The sequence below is a fragment of the Desmodus rotundus genome, chromosome 5 (genome assembly GCF_022682495.2).
Source record: "Desmodus rotundus isolate HL8 chromosome 5, HLdesRot8A.1, whole genome shotgun sequence".
In the NCBI taxonomy this organism is placed as follows: Eukaryota; Metazoa; Chordata; class Mammalia; order Chiroptera; family Phyllostomidae; genus Desmodus; species Desmodus rotundus.
In genome coordinates this window covers 25,037,806-25,058,901 of record NC_071391.1, presented here as the reverse complement: position 1 = coordinate 25,058,901, position 21,096 = coordinate 25,037,806, and the positions used below count along the sequence as shown (strand labels likewise).

The window sequence follows — 21,096 nt, the reverse complement described above, 5'->3', positions numbered from 1 at the left end:
ACTAAATCCACCTGTTTAACTTGTATCTTCTCTCTGCTGTCTTAATTCCCTTAGTTTGAGGTATATCAATCTTGGCACTATTGAAATGTTGAACCAGATAGTTCTTTTTGTGAGGGGTTGTCTCATGCATTGTAGGATATTTAGCATTTTCCCTGACCTCACATCACTAGACATCAGTAGCAACCCCTGGCTGAAAAAAACAAAAAATTTCTGGACATTACCAAATGTCTAAGGAAAGGGGAGGGGATCACCTCATCCTAGAGCCACTGAGTTGACTGAGGCCATCGTTATTAATCACCTGCATTAGGGCAAGAGATTCCACCTGGCTCTCCCGCCCAGTACTGTCCCTCTTCCCTATTCTCCATATACCTTACAGTTTTACAGTTTACTTCAGAATAAAATTTAGTATCTCTAATATTGCATAAAAAGGGCATCATCTGTCCTCTACTTACATCTTTCAGCTTTATACTCCAGCTACGCTGAATTCCTTGTAGTTTCCTTAGGGATGGATGAAAGTCATAAGAAGCATTAGTCAGAAACAGTGACTGACTCACTAGTAGCTTATGAGATAAATGCAAAATTCCTAGAATGTTTTATACAGAGAATATGAGTAAACATGTACTTTGTGAAACATAGAAGTGTGTTCCTATGAGTAAACTCATACATGAGTAAACTATAAGGCATGCCTAAGTTAAAATAAAGTAAAAATACCATGAAACAGAGGATCATTTAGAGTAAAAAAAAAAAAAGTGGGGGGATGGAAAAACTAAGATATGGGTTGAGAGCTATGTTGCCATTAAATCAGCCATCCATAGGTGATACCTAGTATAATCTCATATGTGCGCTATCCTGAATGAATGAATGAACGAATGAATGCAAGCAAATAAGCCCATGTCTGTTCAGGCTAATTAGTAAGCTCTGGCTGTGGTCAGGCACATTTCCTTGCACCTATCCAACAAAATAGGTGTGTGCCATCGGCGCAAAGCACTTTCTACCTGTGAGCCTCCTCATTGTGACCTGAACGCTAGTCCACATAAGCAAATCATCAAAGGGAAAGACTGATGTGGCAGGTAGAACATATGAAAACTACTTAACTCCTGATTCAGGTGAAATCCTTCCACTTGTTTGCACCCTATCCTAAATGTGTCAGCTTAACTCCAATTCCTTCCCCTTGCTTTTCACTGGGTATTCAAATTGATTCAATAAACCATGTTATTCAAGCATCTTAATTTGGTCTGTGAGTCTTCTATTTCATTATCTCTAGGACAGCTTGCCTAGTAGTGTAATTGGAGGCCACCATTGCATGGAGTTAAGTTTTCCATATGACAGCTCAATTCAAGTAATAATCTCCTCTCAGAATCCCCCTGCTTTGGTAACTCTCATTTCATCGTGTTCACATCCATTGTTTGTTACAGCATTTACTGCACCACACTGTGATTAACTCACCACTCCTTTGTTTCTCTCTCTAGTCTGTGACCTCTTGGAAGGGGAAGTTAAGTTGTATTCTTTTGTCTCATTATTACTTAGTAAAGCGCCAACGATAACGTAACTACGGAAACAACTACTGCATATGACCTCCTGAAGAAAGAGTAGAGCAGATTATCTATTGTTTTGCCTTCCTTTCTTTCCCCAATTCTAAGACGTGTGTAATTTGGGGAGCAGCAAAACCCAGCCTGGTTGCACAGCAGCATGGAAGGTGTAGGAAGACCCATAGGCCCACTGCAGAAAACAACTTACATTGAGTGAGTACAGAATTACTAGCAAGCTTGGGCCTTCGTGGGCTGTATTTCCCTGTCTCACATTTATTTTTCACTTGGCTGGTTAAAAAAAACAATAGTTGTGGTGTACTTGGGGGGGGGCTTTTCCACACGACTCCCACCTGAAAATGAAGGATGAGACCCCTTTGTCGAATCCTGAGCTCTCAAAGGTTCTAAATAAATACAGAGAGACATTTTTGATAGTTAAAAAGAGATGCATTTTGGAATACATTTAGCTTGAATAAAAGAAATTAAATAAAATGTGAGACCTTAAATAAAGGGTCTGCTCTTGAGGTTCGTTTAACTCATTCACTTCGTCAGGAATTAGAAGGACTGGGGTGCAAACACGTGGCTTCATGATCAGACGTAGAGATTTGCGAAGGGAATCCAAGCTAGGCAAACCTGTCTCTTGGAAGGGACGCCCCCGGGACCAAACAACGCCCTAACCTCAGAGGACAGACAGGAAAATCGAGTCTGTGTGCGGATCCAACGTCCCCTCACCTTGAATCTTCCGCCAGTGCGGCTGCCCCGCCCTCGCCGCCCGCCCCTTCCGCCCGAGGCCGCGGCTCCCTTCCGCTCCAGGCTGCTTCCGGGTCTGTCTCTGCAGGGGGGAGGGCCCCCTGGCGTTCTGTCTGCGCTCGCGGTCCGTCAGTAGTAGTGCGGGGATTCGCAGCTGAGCAGGTGGAGTGTTTGTTGTGCGTGGTTACGAGTTCTTCTCCAACCGGGTGGTGGCCTCGCGCTCAGGTGGAAAGGGCCGTGGTGACTCCAGGCGGGAAGGAGCGGGAGCGTGGAGACGAGTCCCTGGCCAAGACCTGCGCTCGGGCCGTGTTATGGAGGCCGGTGAGAAACTTCAGCTGAGGGTGGGCCTTCCGCCCTGTGGAGTAATCCCAGCTGCACCCCGACCCCAGGTCTTATCTCCCCTGACCCCAGTTCCTCTGCGGCCCTTGGTGTCAGGGCCCGGCTGGGTTTCTGCCACGTCTGTCGCGTCCGCGGTTTGTCTCTCTTCCGGAGACGTGGAGCCCGCAAAGCTCTTGTTCAGGCTTGTACTATGTTGGGTGAAGGCTATTGTGGCCCCGAACCCGGTATACAGCGTGTATCTCGCCTGTTTTGTTTCTGTTTGTGATCAGAATCTTCCCAGCCCTAGATGTTGGTTGAAGCTGGAAGCGGAGTAGTACTCGTTTTTTCCACCGGTGCCGTGAGTGTAGTAGGTGCTTATTAGAGGTTATCTGATGGCCTGAAACGTTTTTGTAGAGCCATGAACTAGAGGCCTTACGCATGTGACCACCACAGGGTTGGGGTGGGACTAATTGCAGGATCCTGGGGCCTGGTCACATTGATGGGGGGAGATGCAGCCTTCTTGGTGTGCGATTCTGACAGCCTCTGAGCATGTGTTTATTTAAAAGACGTGAAGTAATCTACTAAGTGTCTTGTGCTGGAGAGGCTTCAACCTTAAGTAGGACCCACGTGATTTCCTTCCCCTCGCAGAGCTTAATATGGAAGTAACAAGCCTGTGATGAGTGCTATGGAAAGGGAAGTCCCCGAAGTTATTACTGTTTCGCTTCGGGTGATACAGAAAATAACACCATGTAGCTTCTGTTTACCAGCAGCTGAGTAATAATAAAGATTTTCAAATCACAGTGAAAGTCTTGTGCAAACAGAGGAAGGAGGACCTATAACAACAGTATTTCGGTATGGCTCAGCAGATCGGTGAGGACACTGGCTCTGTCTTGGAGAATGAGTTAGCATTACCTGACACAGGAAAAAGCCGAGGGCTTTCTAAGTAAAGGGAATATAAATGTTTACAGGGTAAAAAGAACTTTTCGGATACTGTAGTTTACCCAGAATACTGTGGCTTTTAGAACAAGTAATGGCATGCTTACGAGCCCAGACTTTATTTTCTACAAAGAGGTAAAAGCATTTTTAACAGAAAAAAGTACGATTTGGGTCACATCCAGAATAAAATAGAATGAGGAGAGTTTTGCTCATTTCTCTGGGTCTGGAAACAACCTCTTGTTAAAATCCCTCTTCAGTCAGTTCTCTTTGGCCTTTAAGGACCAGAGGAATAGTAACAAATTGCAATGGGATTTGGAAACCTGAAGGGTTTGCTACATTGCTCCAAAAATGATCTTTAAGAGCATTTTTAATGTTCTTAAAGCATTAAAAAATCTGAGGGGAGCCGTGCCTGGTGTAGCTCAGTGGATTGATTCAGTGTGGTTTGCAGGGTCATCTGTCGGATTCCCAGTCAGGGCACATGCCTGGGTTTCTGCCAGTCCCCAGTAGGGGGCGCGTGAGAGGCAACCACACATTGATGTTTCCCTCTCCCCCTCTGTCTAAAAATAAATAAAATCTTTTAAAAATATCTGAGGGGAGTGTATTAGCTGAGCCTAGAGTAAATCGTTAGGACCTAATTAACAGGGATTCTTCATATGAAGTAAAATTGGTTTGTTTTAATTCAGCAAACGCTTAAATGCCTCTGATATATGTATGAGCCGTTGTGCTAGGCATGGTAATCAGAGCTCTAAACTTAAGTTTCTTCATCTGTAAATGGGGATGATAGTACATTGAAATTGTCAAGACCAATGAGATGATGTTTGTGCTGTCGCTGTACCTGGCCCTTACTATGTCTTTTAAGTGGTTCTGTGGACTATATTTTTGTTTAAATTCTCTTTACCTTTCTTATTGGTGCTGGGCCTTCTTGAGGATTGAGACTATCTCATCTTGGCTCTTTAATTCTTGTATTAGTGCCCATTTTTAAATGTGACATAGTTAATATTTAAAGATAATGGGCACAAAAAGTTGACATTTGTAAAATGTATGACTTGTGTTTGTGTGTCCATAGCTAAAGCTGCTGATTTGTGTAGTAGGGGTAGATGAAATATTTTATTTTCATTAAATAAGAGATAACCTGGTAAATGCTTTATAAAGTATAAGACCCTATATTTTACCCCTCCCTGCAAAGGGCATTTTTTATGAAAGGGAAGGACTCTTGAATTAACCTAAAAATTCAGTAAAATTTTTGTTTAGTTAAATTTCTTGTTGATACTACTTTTCCCATTAATTAGGAGACTGGTAACAAAGTAAAAAGCTGTATTAATGAGATATCAACATATTGGAACATAGTATTGCCATACCTCCCCTAAAAATTTTGGGGAGAAAAAAATTAGTTCCCTTTTTAATCTGCACATCCCTTTGCTATAGTTTTAGGACAGTTTCATTTTAAAGTAAGCAGGTCCTATGATTTGTTTATAGGGAGTTCAGATTTCTTTTAACAACAGGTAAGAGGTGGAACATAATTTGAAACTGGCACCAAAGAAAGATCTCTGCTACTGGAAGATGAAAAAAAAATTGCATAGTAAATGAGGTTGCCAGAATTGGCAAATAAAAATACAGGATGCTCAGTTAAACTTGAATTTCAGACAAACAATGATTATTTAGCAATATTTGGGACAATTAAAATAAAAATCATTTGTGTATTATCTAAAATTTAAATTTAACAGCCTTCTATGTTTTACCTGGCAACTGGAGTAGTAAATAAATCTGACTCCACAGTGACATCTAAGGGTCAGATGCTTAGAAAAAAGTGTGATTGTGCACGTGGCTTAATTCCTTCACGTGCTCCTGCAAAAATTATAGTATGACACTGAAAGCTCCAAATGTTTGGAAGCTACTATTTACTAGAAGGGAATGTTTTCAAAAACTGATAGGGTTATGGCTAACTTGAAGAAAAAAATTAATTTTAACTCTAAATTTTCCAACTAAGAGCACAGGTTCATAGTAATTTAAAATTAATTAAAGAATTTAAACAGTTGTGGAAGATGTCAAAGAAATACCAGAAAAATTGATTTAATAGGAATTCAACTTCACTGGCACAATTTATACAGTCTACTTGTAAATTCTTGTGAACTATTTAACTAAGATTAAAGGAAAACAAAGGAACAGAAGCCTCCAGTAGCCAAGGAAAAGAATTCCCTGCTGGATAAAAATATTACTATGGACAGAAAGAATTTCTAAAATCAGTTTCTAAGTCAAATTTGATATTCTCTATCAAATATGGTTAGGCTAGCCCAAGTCTTTGAATACTAAGAACTAGGCTTGTGTTCCAAAAATCCTATTATACATTAGTGCTACAAATTGATGATAGGTACCTACAAATATAAGAATCTGTGGCATTAATACAACATTAAGCATTAGCAGTTTCTAATGTGCTGAACAAGTTTTCTTATTTATACTCACTTAAGAAAAGGCAGCCAGATTTGTGGCCTGTATCTGCTGCGGTACAGAACAGCATAGTTTGTTGTATTCACAGTCGTACCTCGCTGCTTTCTCCACTCTCAACCCACTTTTCTCCTTTAAAAAAATGATTTGTATGATATAAGCTATTTTATCTGATGTGATTGGGACCTATTATTGGGAGTTAAATGTTAAAGGTTGGTTAAAATAGAATAAAAAAAGATAAATATACTCCATTTTAAACAGCTTAAAGTTTTTAAGTTAAACTGTTCAATAACTTTTTAACAATTTAAATTGTATTTTTTAACTTTTAAATTTAGTATTTTAACTTAAAACATCAAGATGTATATTTACTCACCTTTTTTAATTATAAGAGGCTAGAGTCTGCTCTTTGTACATGGTTTTACTGATTACAGTTTCTCTCTGCATAAAACATTATAAGAAAGTATCTTCAGTATTTCTAACCAGTTTTTAAATGGGGAGCAAAGCTTATAAAAACACTTGGAAGATTGTGGATTCCTAGATTTTTTTAATGCCTCACTACCAACCATGAGGGGGAGCTCCTCCTGCAGAGGCCCCCCCAACTCATCGCCCACTCACGAGAATGTCTACCAGGACAAGATGTGCTTGGGGAGGAAAGGTGATTGATCTCTGAAAGGAGAAGGGCCAAGAGCCTGTTCCTCAATGAGCGTTTATTGGGTTTAATTTGCATAGGAGAATAGGGTGTATAGTAAAGCTCATCCATCATTGTCAGGCAGTAATGATCAAACAATAGATAACACTCAAAGAACTCTGAGGGCTTAATTTGAGTCAGGGTCAGATAGCTAAAGGGCCATAAAACTTTGGGGAACAAACTCATTTCTTGCTTGGACCCTTATCATTTAAATTGAGGGTATTAGGAAAGTAAGTTTCATAGGATTTTATGCATTCTTTCTTAGCCTGATCACCCCAGGGAACCCGCCCTGTCCAGCACAGGGCAGCACCCACCTCCGGCATTGTTTCAGGCTTAAGTTGGGCAAGGGAAGTAAGGTAGCCAAGAGATTAGGAGACTTCTTGCAGACAGAATGAGGACTCAGGCTATGTAAAAGCCGAGGGGTGAGGGTCCATCACCCCCATTTTCTATAGCCCCCCAAGTCCTTCCCTGAGGACCTCTTCATGACCATGCCTGTCTTAGGTCATCCTTCCCTTGAGGAATCTTACCCATCATTGGCTAACCAGTCATCCACCTGGGGCCAAGCAGTATGAAGTGAAGGGGGCAGAGGCGGTGCCCCTACCAGGAAGATAAGTTTTGTCTCCTTAGTGGCTTCTTGTCCCAAGGTCTTTTTACTCGGCCTTAGCCGCAATGGGGTTACAGCTTCTGAAACCAAGCAGGGCAGTACCCAACACAACCAGATTTCAGTTTTTCATATCTACTTTCAACATAGATTTTTCCTCTTTGTTGAGTCTTCTCTTAAGAATTAAATGCTTTTTGTATTTGTTTTGAAAAACATTAGTTATGAAAAAAATTTAAATAGAAAGTATGGGAAATAATGAAACACTTGTGTACATGCCACCAACCGTACCTTCTATAACTCTCCAGAAAACAGTTCCTTCTTTGAAGTATCACAAATTTGGTATCTGTTACTCTCATGTATATTTAGTATATATTTATGTTTTCATCCATAACTTATATGTTTAAAATTTTACATAAATGATTCTCTTTGAGACTTGTCCATGTTGATAAATATAATTCATGCAGTCTGTTCATTTCAACTGTCCTTATGAGTCCCCTCTATGAGTAACCCACAATTCCTTCCTTGTCCTTCGCAGTCAGGTTATTACCAGTTTTTCACTGTCAAAAACAGTGAGTGCTGAATGCCCTTGTATATAACTTGTGCTCATTTGGGACATGTTTCCCTAACACAGACACTTGGAACCGAAAGTGCAACAAGGTGCCGGCATGTACGCTTCTTCGTTTTGTGAGAAATTGCCAAAAACACTCTAAAGTAGTGATTTACATTCTTCCCGAAGTATAAGAAGTATGTAAACATTGGCCACATTTTAACCAGTGCTAGGTTATCAGATTTTTCAAATTTCACCAAGTAATTGTTTGAGATCTAGTATTAGTTTGCATTTGCCTGACAATTGTGGTGTTGAACATCTTTGCATGCATTTATTGTCTATTTTATCTCTTTAGTGAGTTGCCTGTTTATATGTGTTTCGTTTTCTAATTGATTTGTAGAAGTCCAGATTTTTTCAGGTATTTGCAGGTGTGGCTTTTTTCTACTCTAGAGTTATACAGAAATATTTAATTTTAACATATGGCCAGATGTATGCATCTTTTTATTTGATATATGCATTCTTGCGTGAGAAATTCTTCTCCACCCCAGTGTCACAAAGTCTTCTATGTTTTTTAATAAATATTTTTACAATACTTTTCATGTTTAATTCTTTAATCCATCTGGAATTGATTTTTGTTTGTGAGAAAGAAATCTTATTCTTCCTTTTTCCACATAGTTAGGCAGTTTTCCCAAACATCTTTTATTACATCCTTCCCCCATTAATGTGTAATAACCATTGATATATAATACCGTATGTCATACACCTTCCTCTTCTCATGGATCTATTTGTCTCTATTATGCCGATACCACAGTTTTAATTATGATGGCTTTATAGTAAATAAGTATCTTACTTTGTTTTTCTTCAAGATTCTCTTGGCTTACTTGAACCTTTACTCTTCCATGTAAACCAGTTTGCTAAATTCAAGAGGGAGTGGGAAGAGTAACTGATGAGATTTTGATTGGAATAGAATTGAATTTGTAGAATATGTAAATTCCTGGAGAATTGACATATTTACTGTAGGCTTTCCAAGACGTGTTTCTACATTCATTAAAAGTGTCTTTTTGTCTTTCTGTTTGATAATTTTTGCTATGAAAGTTTTGCATATCTTTTGTAAGATTTATATGTTTTGTAAGGTACCTTAAAGTGGTTTTGATTTCTAATATCCTTGTTGAATTATCTTTGTTAGTGCTAATAGTTGGCTAAAACCTCTAGTATTTTCCATGTAGATATTTAATCATCTTTGAGTAATGTTACTTTCTTTTCAATTCTTACATCTTTTAATATGCTGTTAAATGGAAGCTGTGATAGCAGATATTATGTAGTTCTAACGTCACAGAGAAAGCTTCTAATGTTTTATGTTTGATTATAATAATACTTATTGTAGGCTTTTGGTAAATACCTTTCTTTTCCTTGTTTGCTAAGAGTTTCTTTTAACCAGGCATTGAGTTTTATCAAATGCCTTTTCAGTTTTCAGAATAAAAAGTTTGCAACACCAATCTGACTCTCTCTGTTTTCTTTAGGATGATCAGCACATAACTTATTAGAGAGAGATCCCTCGACAGAATTAAACAGGAAATTTGCTAGAGTCAAGAATGATGGATCCGTGTTCAGTTGGAGTCCAGCTTCGTACCACAAATGAGTGCCATAAAACTTACTATACTCGTCACACAGGTTTCAAGACTTTGCAAGAATTGTCATCAAATGATATGCTTTTACTTCAACTTAGAACTGGAATGACACTTTCTGGGAACAATACAATTTGTTTTCATCATGCAAAAATTTACATTGACAGATTCGAGGATTTGCAAAAGTCATGTTGTGACCCATTTAACATACACAAAAAACTAGCCAAAAAAAATTTGCATGTAATTGACTTAGATGATGCCACTTTTCTGAGTGCAAAATTTGGCAGACAGCTTGTACCTGGTTGGAAGCTTTGTCCAAAATGTACACAGATAATCAATGGAAGTGTGGATGTTGATACTGAAGACCGGCAGAAAAGAAAACCTGATTCAGATGTACGTATAGCAGTTATTTTTTCCGCTGTTTTATTCCTACAACATGGGGTTTTGTTTAACTGTAAGAAAGTCTTATTTACATTATTATTATTATACAGTCATACCTTGGTACTCGTCAGCTTCAGAACTCATCAAACCCTGTATTCGTAGCATTTCGATGAGGAAAAAAATGTTTTAGCATCCTTGCACTTGCTAGAACTTGTATGAGTTACAGTACCACCCAGCAAGAGAAAATGCTTCATCGTTGGGTACTTGTTGGTTTCAGCACTCATCACGAGTTCCAGGGTGAATTAACAAGGAGTACCGAGGTACCACTGTACTAATTAGCATGCAGTAATATAAAGTTGGGGAAGTGAAAATAGATGGTGTTTCTAAATATTTGCATACCTAGATTGAATGACAAAGTAGGTTTGGGAACGAAATAACATAGTATGCCCAAGACTCCCAAGCTGTAACTCCTAGTACTAAGACATTAGGGGAGCGGCTTTTAGAACACTCTGGCAAAGCCAGGACTTAACTATCTTAGTTTTTTTTTTTCTGACACTGAAGTAACTCAGTAGGATACGCCAGCCAGCAAGGGTCCATATATAGCAAGATGAATTCTCCTTTTCATGAAGGACTTGAAAATTACTGGTTTAAAAGGAACTTCAGAGAAGTGACATTTCTTATTTCAACTTTTCTTTCTCCTTCGGCACTATCCCATTCTTTGGGTTTTTGAGAAGCTTGTGAGTATTCTTTGCTTCTAGCTCTGAAATTCTATTTGGTATGATTAAAGCTAATTTTAGGACTCCCTCTGGTCAGAAAGCAAACATTTCTATGTTGTAAGTAATAAATACTTTATAATTCTCTTCCCTATTCACATGGTTCCATTCAGATTTTTGAACCATGTCGGAACACTTTAAGATTCCCTAAAGTGCTCTTCGGTGTAGAACAAGGACAAAGGTGTCAAAGGAGCACTTCTCCAAATTTCTGCTGATAGCCAATTTATAATTCTTGCCGCTGGGATACTTTTCTCAATTTTATCTTAAATTATATTATTAAACCAAATTAAAAGATAAAGATTTAAATTTTATGTAGTGTTTTCCTTTTGCACTCCCCTCAAAAGCATATCTCCAACCCAGTGTTATCTTGCAGTCCGTACTAGGTTCTTGCTACTGTCACTTAGGATGTCTTCTCCACTTTATTCATCTGCTGCTCTTGTGGAATGTATCATGCTATTTCCCCCAAGTTACAAACTTAAACTCTTAACCGTGGAAATTTTGTAATATATTTCAGGACTCGGAACCATATTTCTGCTTTTGAAAACATACTATAATAATAATAATAGAACCTTTTCTTAAGGACTCAGGATCATTATTAGGAACCTCAGTTACATACCATTGGGTTATACAGCAGTTTTTCTGACTTCTGTCCTGTGTTGGCAACAGCCATTTCAGTTTTCATCATTCCTGTCCTCCTCTCCTCCTAATATACCAGAAATTAAAATTAGATAATGAAAATATTATATGTAAATTAACCAATAAGTTTTGAATATGGTCAAAGTCTGTGTAGATTTTGTTGCACTTGGGCTCTAAAACCTTTTTGTTTTTTTGTGAGTTCCAGACTGTCTTCCAGGATAAGGAATAATTTAGATGAAAATTAAGTGAAATACTACTATGACCTAATGTCAAGATTTAAGTTGATAATTTGTTTACCTTCATTCAGGGAAGAACTGCTAAAGCTTTGAAGTCATTACAATTTGCAAACCCAGGAAAGCAAACTGAATTTGCTCCAGAAACTGGTAAAAGAGAAAAAAGAAGGCTTACAAAAAATGCAGCCTCTGGTTCAGACAGGTAGGTAGGCTATGTGTTAAGTCATATGTTAACTTTCCACTTCACATCTTTATTGTTCCCCTATCTTTTTCTTAGGTTTTGAATTTCCTGGGTAAATATTTCAAATTGAGTAATCTGGAATTGGTGAGAACATCTGAGGACCTCATAAATAATTAAGATGTCTTTTCAACTCTAAAAATTTGTTTCTAAGAAAGTATCAGTGAAGTAAACAAGATAATTTTTTGGCATGAGAATTAAAATAATTTAAACAAATTATACTTAGAATTAAAATAATTGACTTTTGAAAAGCATCGATGTTATGTAATTGGTATATCTCTGCTATATGAGTGGCAGCTAAAAAGTAAATTTTATAGGTGTGAAATTAAAATAGTTATGGTACAGTCAACAGAATAAAGGAGGAAGCTAAATCATTTAGAATATGACTTTAAATTGAGCATTTTTAAAATATGAATTGACAAATGTTAGTTAGTATAATCATTCAGAATTTTTTACAGGTGCTGCTTGTCCTTCTGTTAAGGTTTTCTACTGAGTCATTTAAGTATTTTTAGGCCAGATTTGCTAGAGTCCATTAAAGAACAAGAAGCAGATTAATTGCAGTATAAAAACCAGTAGGTTAGAATACTGCAATAAAAATAAAATTGTGTTCACAAAACAATAGAGATTGGTAGCCAAAAAAAAGTACCACTGTTTATTAGCCATTCTTTTTCTTTTGTTAAAGGTAAGGGAAGTTTTAACAGAAAAACACTTACTCTTTTGGACAGGGTTCTTGTCCATTCTTTTGCTGAGTTGTTTTTAAATGGACTTTGAGAGGTATATTCAGATTTTTTGTATTTGTCTCAACACTTTAGAGTGAGGTCTCTTCTAGCATGGAGTAGCCTTGAATCTGGTAAGTTATATACCAGTTTGGTGGGACTTCATCCCTATTTCAGGATGTTTATCTCCTTAAATTTTTTCATTACCTTAATTTCAATTAAATATTCAAAAATAATGAATATTTGTGAGGTGTAATTCACCTTGTGTTTATCTTACAGACAAGTGATACCGGCGAAGAGCAAGGTCTATGATAGCCAGGGCCTTCTGATCTTCAGTGGAATGGACCTGTGCGACTGCCTTGATGAAGATTGCTTAGGATGTTTCTACGCTTGTCCTGCCTGTGGCTCTACCAAGTGTGGGGCAGAATGCCGCTGTGATCGCAAGTGGCTGTATGAGCAGATTGAAATCGAAGGAGGAGAAATTATTCATAATAAACATGCTGGATAATTTGTGCTGTCAATTGATGGGATCTTTAAAGTACTTTCTCTGTTTCTAAAATTCTGTCATTCTAAGATACATTTTAAAGTTGATTACCAAGTGACAGAACTTTGAAAACCACCCCAGCATGCACTCAGTGTGCACAATATTGTAAATTTAGATCAGCTATTTCAGCAGCCACTTTAAGCCGGCCTGGGTCAATATAAACAAGTAAGGTGTAGGCATTCCTCAGTTTGCACAATTCCCATATCCACAAATTTTGATGACAGTGATTTAAATAACACCAGTTCCCTAACAGCAAGCTCAAATTGCAGTGACCACACTATATTAACCGTTAGTACGTGACATGCGAATTTCCCTGCCAGCTCTTCAGACTGCTGTGTGAGTCACGTGTTTTTCATGATCATCGCCAATCACATTACTTCTCTCAAATTCTGCTGTACATTGGTCACTGCACATCTGTTCATCAGTTCACACACAAACAGCAAAGCATACAGGTGTATTATTTCCTTGTTCTGTATGCGACATTTTTTAAAAGTAGATAATGAAAAGAAGGGGCAAAGAAATGGAAAATGGTGATGCCAGAAGTGAGATTTGAGCTGAACATTAATAGAGTTGTAGGAGAAGCCACTGATCATGGGAATGTGGACACTGCTGCTTTTCTAGAGCCTCTAGATAGGTGGCCAGAGAAACGTCCAGTGCATGTGATAGAAAGGACGGCTGTGTCCCAGAGGAAGCAATGGTAAAAAACTTCACATTAAAGGGAATTACAGAAACATTTCACCACGTTGAAAGTACAAATGATGAAATGGGGAAAACTAAACGTAAAGGAGTATAGCAGTTTGCCGTGGTGTATATTATTTGGCAAAAAAAGATAAGCTGCTCTTGATTCGCTTTTTACAATGAATTAACACTAATTCTCAGTCTTTCTAATGTTTTAAATTAATGTACTAAAAGGTACTTTTTTATAATTTCTTCATTTACATTTTAAATGAATGGAACAATTTCTCCCATTGATTAAGAAAGATTACTCTGAATAACTTTTCAATAGTCCCATACTGTCACACAAAGCCAAGACTGCCAGCAACCAGGAACAGTGCCTACTCTAGGAAAAATTAATTTTGATACAGCTAAGCAGATGAGTGTTAAATTATTTGGGGAATAATCTACATATCTATATTAAAATATACCATTTCTTCTCCCCACTCAAATCTCTTAAAAAATGTTTCAATAATGTAAATCTTTCATCATTTAGACCATGCATTCTTTGTGAAAATGGGTTCTTTGTGGCAAAAATCTGTATGTATAAAACACAAATATATATAAAAATACATAAAATGTTGATTAGGATTAAAAGGGCTAAAAAGAGCTGATGGGAGTAATAAAAGGTGGAGAAACACTGGTTGAAACTAAATTATTTAGAAATTAAAACAATGTTGGAATTTGGGTATTGTTTAGAGAATGGGGGTGGGTGATAATTTATCTCTGCTTTTTCTTTTTTAAAAAACATACATGTTATTCTAAAATCTTCCATCATCTAGGATACTGCCACTAAACTTAAGTTTTTATTTTGTTTTCCCTAAATGTAGTACTTTAGTTTAATCAAATAAGCTTTCAACAACTTTAAATATATTTTAGCCATTGAAACTATAAATTTATACAGCCAGTTTTATTGACCAATAGGTTTATTTTTATTTCTGTACACTTAGAATCTCTTTAAAAGACTGGTTTTACTTTAATGGAATGCCACTTTCAACCACAAAATTAAATGTCATTTTTAAGTTATAATTGTTCACTGACCTAGTTGTCAGTAGTACAGTTAATCAAATCTTTGATTTATATGTTTCATCAGAGCACTGGCAAAAAGAGTATTTTAGCTTTATATACTAACATCGGATGGTAGATATTTTTTTCTGAATTCAGGAAATAATTTCTTATAAAGGACTTAAAACAAAGACTCTTAATTTTACCTGAACTTCTAGGATCACTAGACTTCCTTAATTGCATTACTACCATCACTTTTGTTGCTTCTAATTGTTATTTAGTATATTACTTAGGCTCTTCATAGGGACAAATTAAAATCTTAGAGATTTTTTTGTTTAAAATAGGAATGTCTTCAACAGAATAAATGACTTTAAAGTCCAAGTTGTTTCAGCATTACTTACAACATTTTGTATTATTTTTCAAGGAAAAATTTCTTAGATAACTATTATGCTAATATTTGTTATACTTATTTAGGAGACCAGATTTTTAATGACCATGCAAAAGGTTTACAGAGAAATATCTGATTTAGAGTAGGTTGTTAATAAAAGCTGTGTTTTGGAAAACATCATGAGCCTACTTACTGTTTTTTATTATAAAATTTCAGAAATACAGAAAACAGTGAAATCATCTAGACCCTTTTTACATTTTGGTATGATTCAAGATGGCTGAATTATTTTAGAATGCTATTACTCTAAAAAGCAAAACTAAAAGTTATAAAGGTATTTAACTTCTGCTGTGTGTGCCTCCTGGTGGAAAAGTTAATGTAGAGCCAAAAACATTGATCTTACATAATGTCGGTCAGAAATGTTGAAGTAAAAATGCATGTGTATATTTGAATAATAGAAATGGCATTGCATGTGACCTTTTTCCATTTGCCTTTTACAAATATAATAAAATAATAGGTCTGGAATATTACATGTAAGATTCTTCTGTTTTCAAAATATTACATCTAGTTCTATGTAACAACCTGTTCCATAAATTTGGCAGCCTATTCTAAAACTGCTTGCCTGGTGTGGATTCAACTAAGTAATTTTTAGGAGATGTATCTTGAGACATATGCATATATAGAGTGATTTATTAATACAGAGAATATAATTTTCTCAAGTCCTAGCATATTTCTTAACTTCTCGGAGGTCAGAGACTCCTGTGAGAAGCTGCTGAAAGCTATGAGCTATCTCCCCAGAAAATGCATTCATGTACTCAAATACTTCATGTTCAGAATCCCTGAGCCTGTGTTGGAATTCCTGAGTAATATGAAACATTCTGTAAACCAGTTGGTCTTTTTAAACTGAAGATGGCTGTCGGAAGTGATGTTTGGTTTGTAATATAGTGTCGAAGATGGTTTTTTGTTGAACGAAATTGGAGCAGTTCAGTTCTTTGAAAGAGCTGTTGCGGAAATTAGTGCCCACTGTTTGCCACCTCCAGAATGATCATGTACAAGTCAAGTAACAGTGTGGAAAGCTGAGATGCCTTATATGTACTAAACTTTGGTCATTAGAGGTTTTCTAATTCACTATGGTTAGCTAGAAATAGCTTAACATCCTTGTACAAATTCATGTGACACTGCTTAGTTTTTGCTGACATCTGCTGGTATCTTCATGAAAATAAACTGCTGCTACTACTGAACACTTAATCTCCTATGTTCTAGATTGAACTTTAAACACCGGTAATTACATTAAAGTGGGAAATTTAAAAAATTTCTTAAAGTAGAAAGGTTTCTCTTTTTAGCCTTCTTAGGCCTTGCCCATGTTAGATTTTATTTTTCAAGAATATGAGTGAGGATACGAAAATATGCATAGGCACGTTTGGGCTCCTTTTCACTTATTTTTATAAAGTGGAGAGACTTGGAAAAATAATGCTCTTTTCTATGTATTTTTTAAAAATTCTCAAACACTTCGTTGAATAGTTTGAAAGGTGTAATAGACTTCTGTAGAATATGAACCCCAACTTGTAGATGTTTTGTGATGGCGTAGTTCTGAGGATTGATTCATCTTACTGAGGTAATGTAACTTCTAGAAGATGAAGTAAATTAACCAGACGAAGCAGTTGGGTCAGTAATGCTACATATTTAAACGCAACTTGAAAATATTTAACTACAGCCCTATGGAGTGGCACGACTAAAATGTACTGGTTTTCCCCTGGATTGAAACCGTGAGGGAATTATTTCTTTGTGAGACACTTAATGATTAGAAACTTCAATTTTCTCATTTCATATCACCACAAGCAAACAAATATGCTTTATTAAAGAGTTGCCATAATTGTCCTAGGCTATGGTTTTGAGATAAATGGACTTACTAATAATAAAATGTTTGCAAACTGCAAAAACTGCCCCGAACTCCCAACTTCAACAGCTACCCAAGAAACACAAAAGCTTTAGCCTCGCGATTTTCACTGTAAACATGCTGGGTGATACTTTTTTTACCCAGTTCTTGTCAGAGGGACATGTTGAGGTGAGGACATATTTTAATGAAATAAAATAAAAACCAGCCATTGGCTTAGGGTTCAGGATCTTTGTCTTATCAAGAGAAAATATCTGCCCTGGCCAGTGTGGCTCAGTCGGTTGGAGCATCATCCAGTAACCAAAAGGTCATCAGTTTGATTCCTGGCTGGGGCATATGCCTGGGCTGTGGGTTCAGTGCCCCATTTGGGCACCTACCGGAGGAAACCAATTGATTGGAGTTTCTCCTCCCTTCCCCTCACTCTCAAATGATACACCTTTTGGGGGGGAAAAAACATTGAAAATCAAGTTGAAAACCTTAAATCAGGCTTTAATAAGAGAACTGGAGCAATTCAGAATGTAAATACTAGCTCTGTAAATATCCCTTTGTTACCAACAATCAGAACAATTTGATAAATTCAAATTAAATTGGTTTCAATTGTCATATTCTGGTAGCGGAAATTTATGATTTACAGTACTACCTTAAGGTAGTGCTGTAATTCTTGGTGGCATAAGATAAAGTAAATGGCAATACTGGTACCTTGTAGAAGGGTTTTACGAGATTCGGGGTCAAGTACAAATTTGATTTTGGCATCAAGATAGGTAAAATGATTCAGGGTGTTCAGTGAATTGAAGGTTTTAAATTCCATGCTTTCCCCAGAGGTTAGTTAGCCTTTTGATTTGGATTGGATTTTTACTGGTTTTCAGTTTAGCAAAATATAGTGAGATCAGATCACAAAAAGAAAGCTTAAGAATGCCAATCTGAAATAATCAGGAGACAACTGTCACTTGAGCCTTTCTTTTTTGTTTTTTTCCTTTTTGGTGAATGAGATTTTAAAAAATGCCAACAAGCTTCTAGTCACTTATGTCTTAGTGAATGAGATTATGCAAAGGGAATTTCTGCCTGAAATACAGGCCCTACAATTTGGGCCATGCAAATCAGATTTTTTTTTCAAAAATAATTTGGCTCACAGCATTTCTAAGTTGGGCCACAAGAGGACTTCCCTATAGGAAACGTTGAAATGAAAAAGAAACATTTCCAAAATTTTTCAGTACAAGTTTCCAACTTATGCTAAAAGATGTAGTTGAACAAATGCGTACATTCTCCTTGATGTCTTTTTGTATAAAGAACTACACACAGATTTAAGGGTCAGAGAACAGTTCAAGATCCCTAAGAGGGCAGGTCTCACTCTGAGTGACACCCACCAACCCACGTTCTGAGCCTCCTCAGTCCTTTTAAAAGAAATGGCCCTAGGAGATTCTTAACACTCTGAATTTCATTTCACCCTGGTCCCAACGGATTAGCTGTGGTGGGAGACTTGACCCAAGGAAAGCTAATCTTTATCTTGGCCAGATGGGAATAAGTTGGGCCAATGTAAAGGAAACAGTGCTCAAAGGACAAAGGTGATTAACTGCACCAATCAGATCCAGGAAACAGAAGGGAGAAAGAATTCGGTCTGTGAAAGGAGAGATGAACTGACAGAATAGCTGAAGCTCTGTAATGGAATATGAGGGAGGGTTGTATACTTAAACACCTGGGAGGTAACAGTTGCTAGATCTGCCACTGAGTCACCAGAGCTGCTAAGGGATTTGTACATCTGTTTGGTCTTAGATAAGACCATATCTCGATAAAGCCTGGCCATGCAGTCAAGATCCCTCTTAGTTTTGTATGTATACTTCCAACAAACACTCCATTACTAAAGAAAATCTTAATAAGGAGTTAGTTTGGTCACCCATAGAGCTTTACTAATATCCTGCGCTTCTGGGTTAGAGAAGAGACTGGAGGTGTAATGCTTTGCTGCTGCATGTTAGTAGGTCTGGAGCAGGGGCAGGGAATTTGCATTTCTAGCACCTTTGCAGGTGAGGTTGAAGTGGCTAGTCTTGAAAGCGCCCTTGAAGAACCGCCGCTGTTCCAGGGTGATTCTCAATCTTGGCCACCCATTGGAATAAGCCGTGGAACATCAAAAAATACCTCTACCTGGGCCTCACCCCCATATATTTGATGTAAGTGGTCCGGAGTTTGGCCTGAGCATTGAGAGGCTACTTCCTTTCTGGCTCACTGTCGGGATCACTCAGGGTTCAACTAGGTTACCGAAGGTTGATTTTGTGTGTCAACTTGGCTAGGTCATGTTACCCAGTTTTTGGTCAAACCTGACTTGCAATGTCTCTGTGAAGGTATTTTTTTAGTTGTGGTTATCATTTAAATCAGCAGACTTTGAATAAAGCACATTACCTTCCATAAGATGAGGGGACCTCATCCACTCAGTCAAAGGCCTTAAAAATACTGAGGTACCCTAAGGAAAGAGGAATTCCACCTCCAGACCTCCTTCAGACTTGAGCTACAGCATCAGTTCTTTCCTTGGTCCCCAGACTGTAGATTTTGGGCTTGCCAGCCCCCACTATTTTGTGAGCCAATTCCTTACAATAAAACTTTCTCTCTGTATATACATCTTCTTGCTTTCATTTCTCTGGAGAACCCTGGCTAATATGATAACCTAATTAGTCTCCATTCCAAATTGGTTCCCAGAAAGGCCCTGGCTCTCAATCAAAGAATATAAACCCTTCACTAGATTTTTTTTTTCTCTATCTAGCTTTAGGCGAGTCAATGAGTATATAGCTCAGTCATTTTTGACTTCTTTATCCAGTTCCTATTATCAAACCTATTTGGTTCCTCTTTAGAACATCCTTGGATCCATTTTAGGTTTTTTTGTTCATTTTTATTTTGTCTCTGCCACCCCAGTTAAAAATCAATAGTGCATTGTATGCCAGTATTAATTCCCCTTTTTTGGTGTTAGCATTAAGTTTAACTTTGATCAGCCCCCCTTATACTCTCAGACCACATAGTTCAGGTCATGCGTTGACCTCACTTTGTGGCCCCAGGAGGGGCACATCACCAAGCCGTGGCCTTTGAGGGCACAGCATCTCCCTGGCTTTAGAAAATGTTTTAAGGGCAGATACACAACTAGCCAGGCCAGTCAAAGTCAATAAACATCAGCTTTGATGGGGTTAGAGAAAAAGAGATGCTGCTTTTCGATGAGGTTTGCTAAGCTTATAGATTTAAGACTGGACCTACTGGTAGCTACTCTGAACAAGATTTAAGAAGAATCTGCCTTAGAATGAAACCATAGGTGAAAGCAGAAGCCAAAGTCCAAGCAGACAGGATTGGAGTGCCTGGATGTAGTAAACCCCGGACTTTTCAGTTACATAAGCCAATCATTTTCTCTGCTTCCCCATGATTGTCCATTAAGTGAACGCAGGTAGTGACCAGACAGAGAGAAGCTCTATTCGTATGAGGATAAAAACCACCAAAATGCAAAAGTAAAATGACCTGTTTAAAACTCGTGCCCTTGGAACTTATATACAGTACTGTCCCCCCTTATCCACAGTTTCACTTTCTGCAATTCTGTTATTTGAGGTCAACTGCAGTCCAAATATATTTAATGAAAGTTTCAGAAATAAATAACACATGTTTTAAATTGCATGCCATTCTGAGTAGCCTGTGATGAAATCTCGCAGGGCCACTCATTCCTACCCAGGACGTGAATTGTCCAGTGTCTCCACATTGCATAGGCTCCCTGCCCATCAGTCACATAGTAGCATCTGGGTTATCACACCAGCTGTTGTGGTATCTTGCAGTATTGCAGTGCTTGTGATCGAGTCACCCTTATTCTACTTAGTAATGGCCCCACCATGTGAAAGTAGTGATGCTGGCAATTCAGATATGCCAAAGAGAAGCCATAAAGTATATCCCTAGGTGAAAAAAGGTGGAAGTTTTCATCTTCATGTGGAAAGACAAAGAATCAAATGCAGAGGTTGCTAAGACCTAGGATAAGAATGAATCTATCTGTGAAATTCTGAAAAAGGAAAATTCGTGCTAGTTTTGCTGTCACACCTCAAACTGCAGAAGTTACAGTCACAATGCATCTTAAGTGTATAGTTAAGATGGAAACGGCATTAAACGTTCTCATAGGTATGTTGTACATAGG

At 37.6% G+C, this 21,096-nt stretch overlaps 1 protein-coding gene across 4 annotated transcripts; it reads left to right on the top strand.

The window, feature by feature from the left end:
* Positions 1 to 2,304: 2,304 nt before the first annotated feature.
* ARL14EP (ARF like GTPase 14 effector protein) lies at positions 2,305 to 14,827 on the top strand. 4 transcript variants are annotated; one of them, XM_024558858.4, is made up of 4 exons: positions 2,305 to 2,438; positions 9,329 to 9,826; positions 11,531 to 11,658; positions 12,690 to 14,827. In XM_024558858.4, exons 2-4 carry the CDS (start codon positions 9,401 to 9,403, stop codon positions 12,916 to 12,918), a joined length of 783 nt encoding a protein of 260 aa, XP_024414626.1. In that variant the 5' UTR covers positions 2,305 to 2,438; positions 9,329 to 9,400; the 3' UTR covers positions 12,919 to 14,827. The 4 variants fall into 4 exon arrangements, with proteins under 4 accessions (XP_024414626.1, XP_045050150.1, XP_024414624.1 ...); XM_045194215.3 differs by having other exon boundaries at positions 2,341 to 2,665; XM_024558856.3 differs by having other exon boundaries at positions 2,343 to 2,597.
* Positions 14,828 to 21,096: the final 6,269 nt, after the last annotated feature.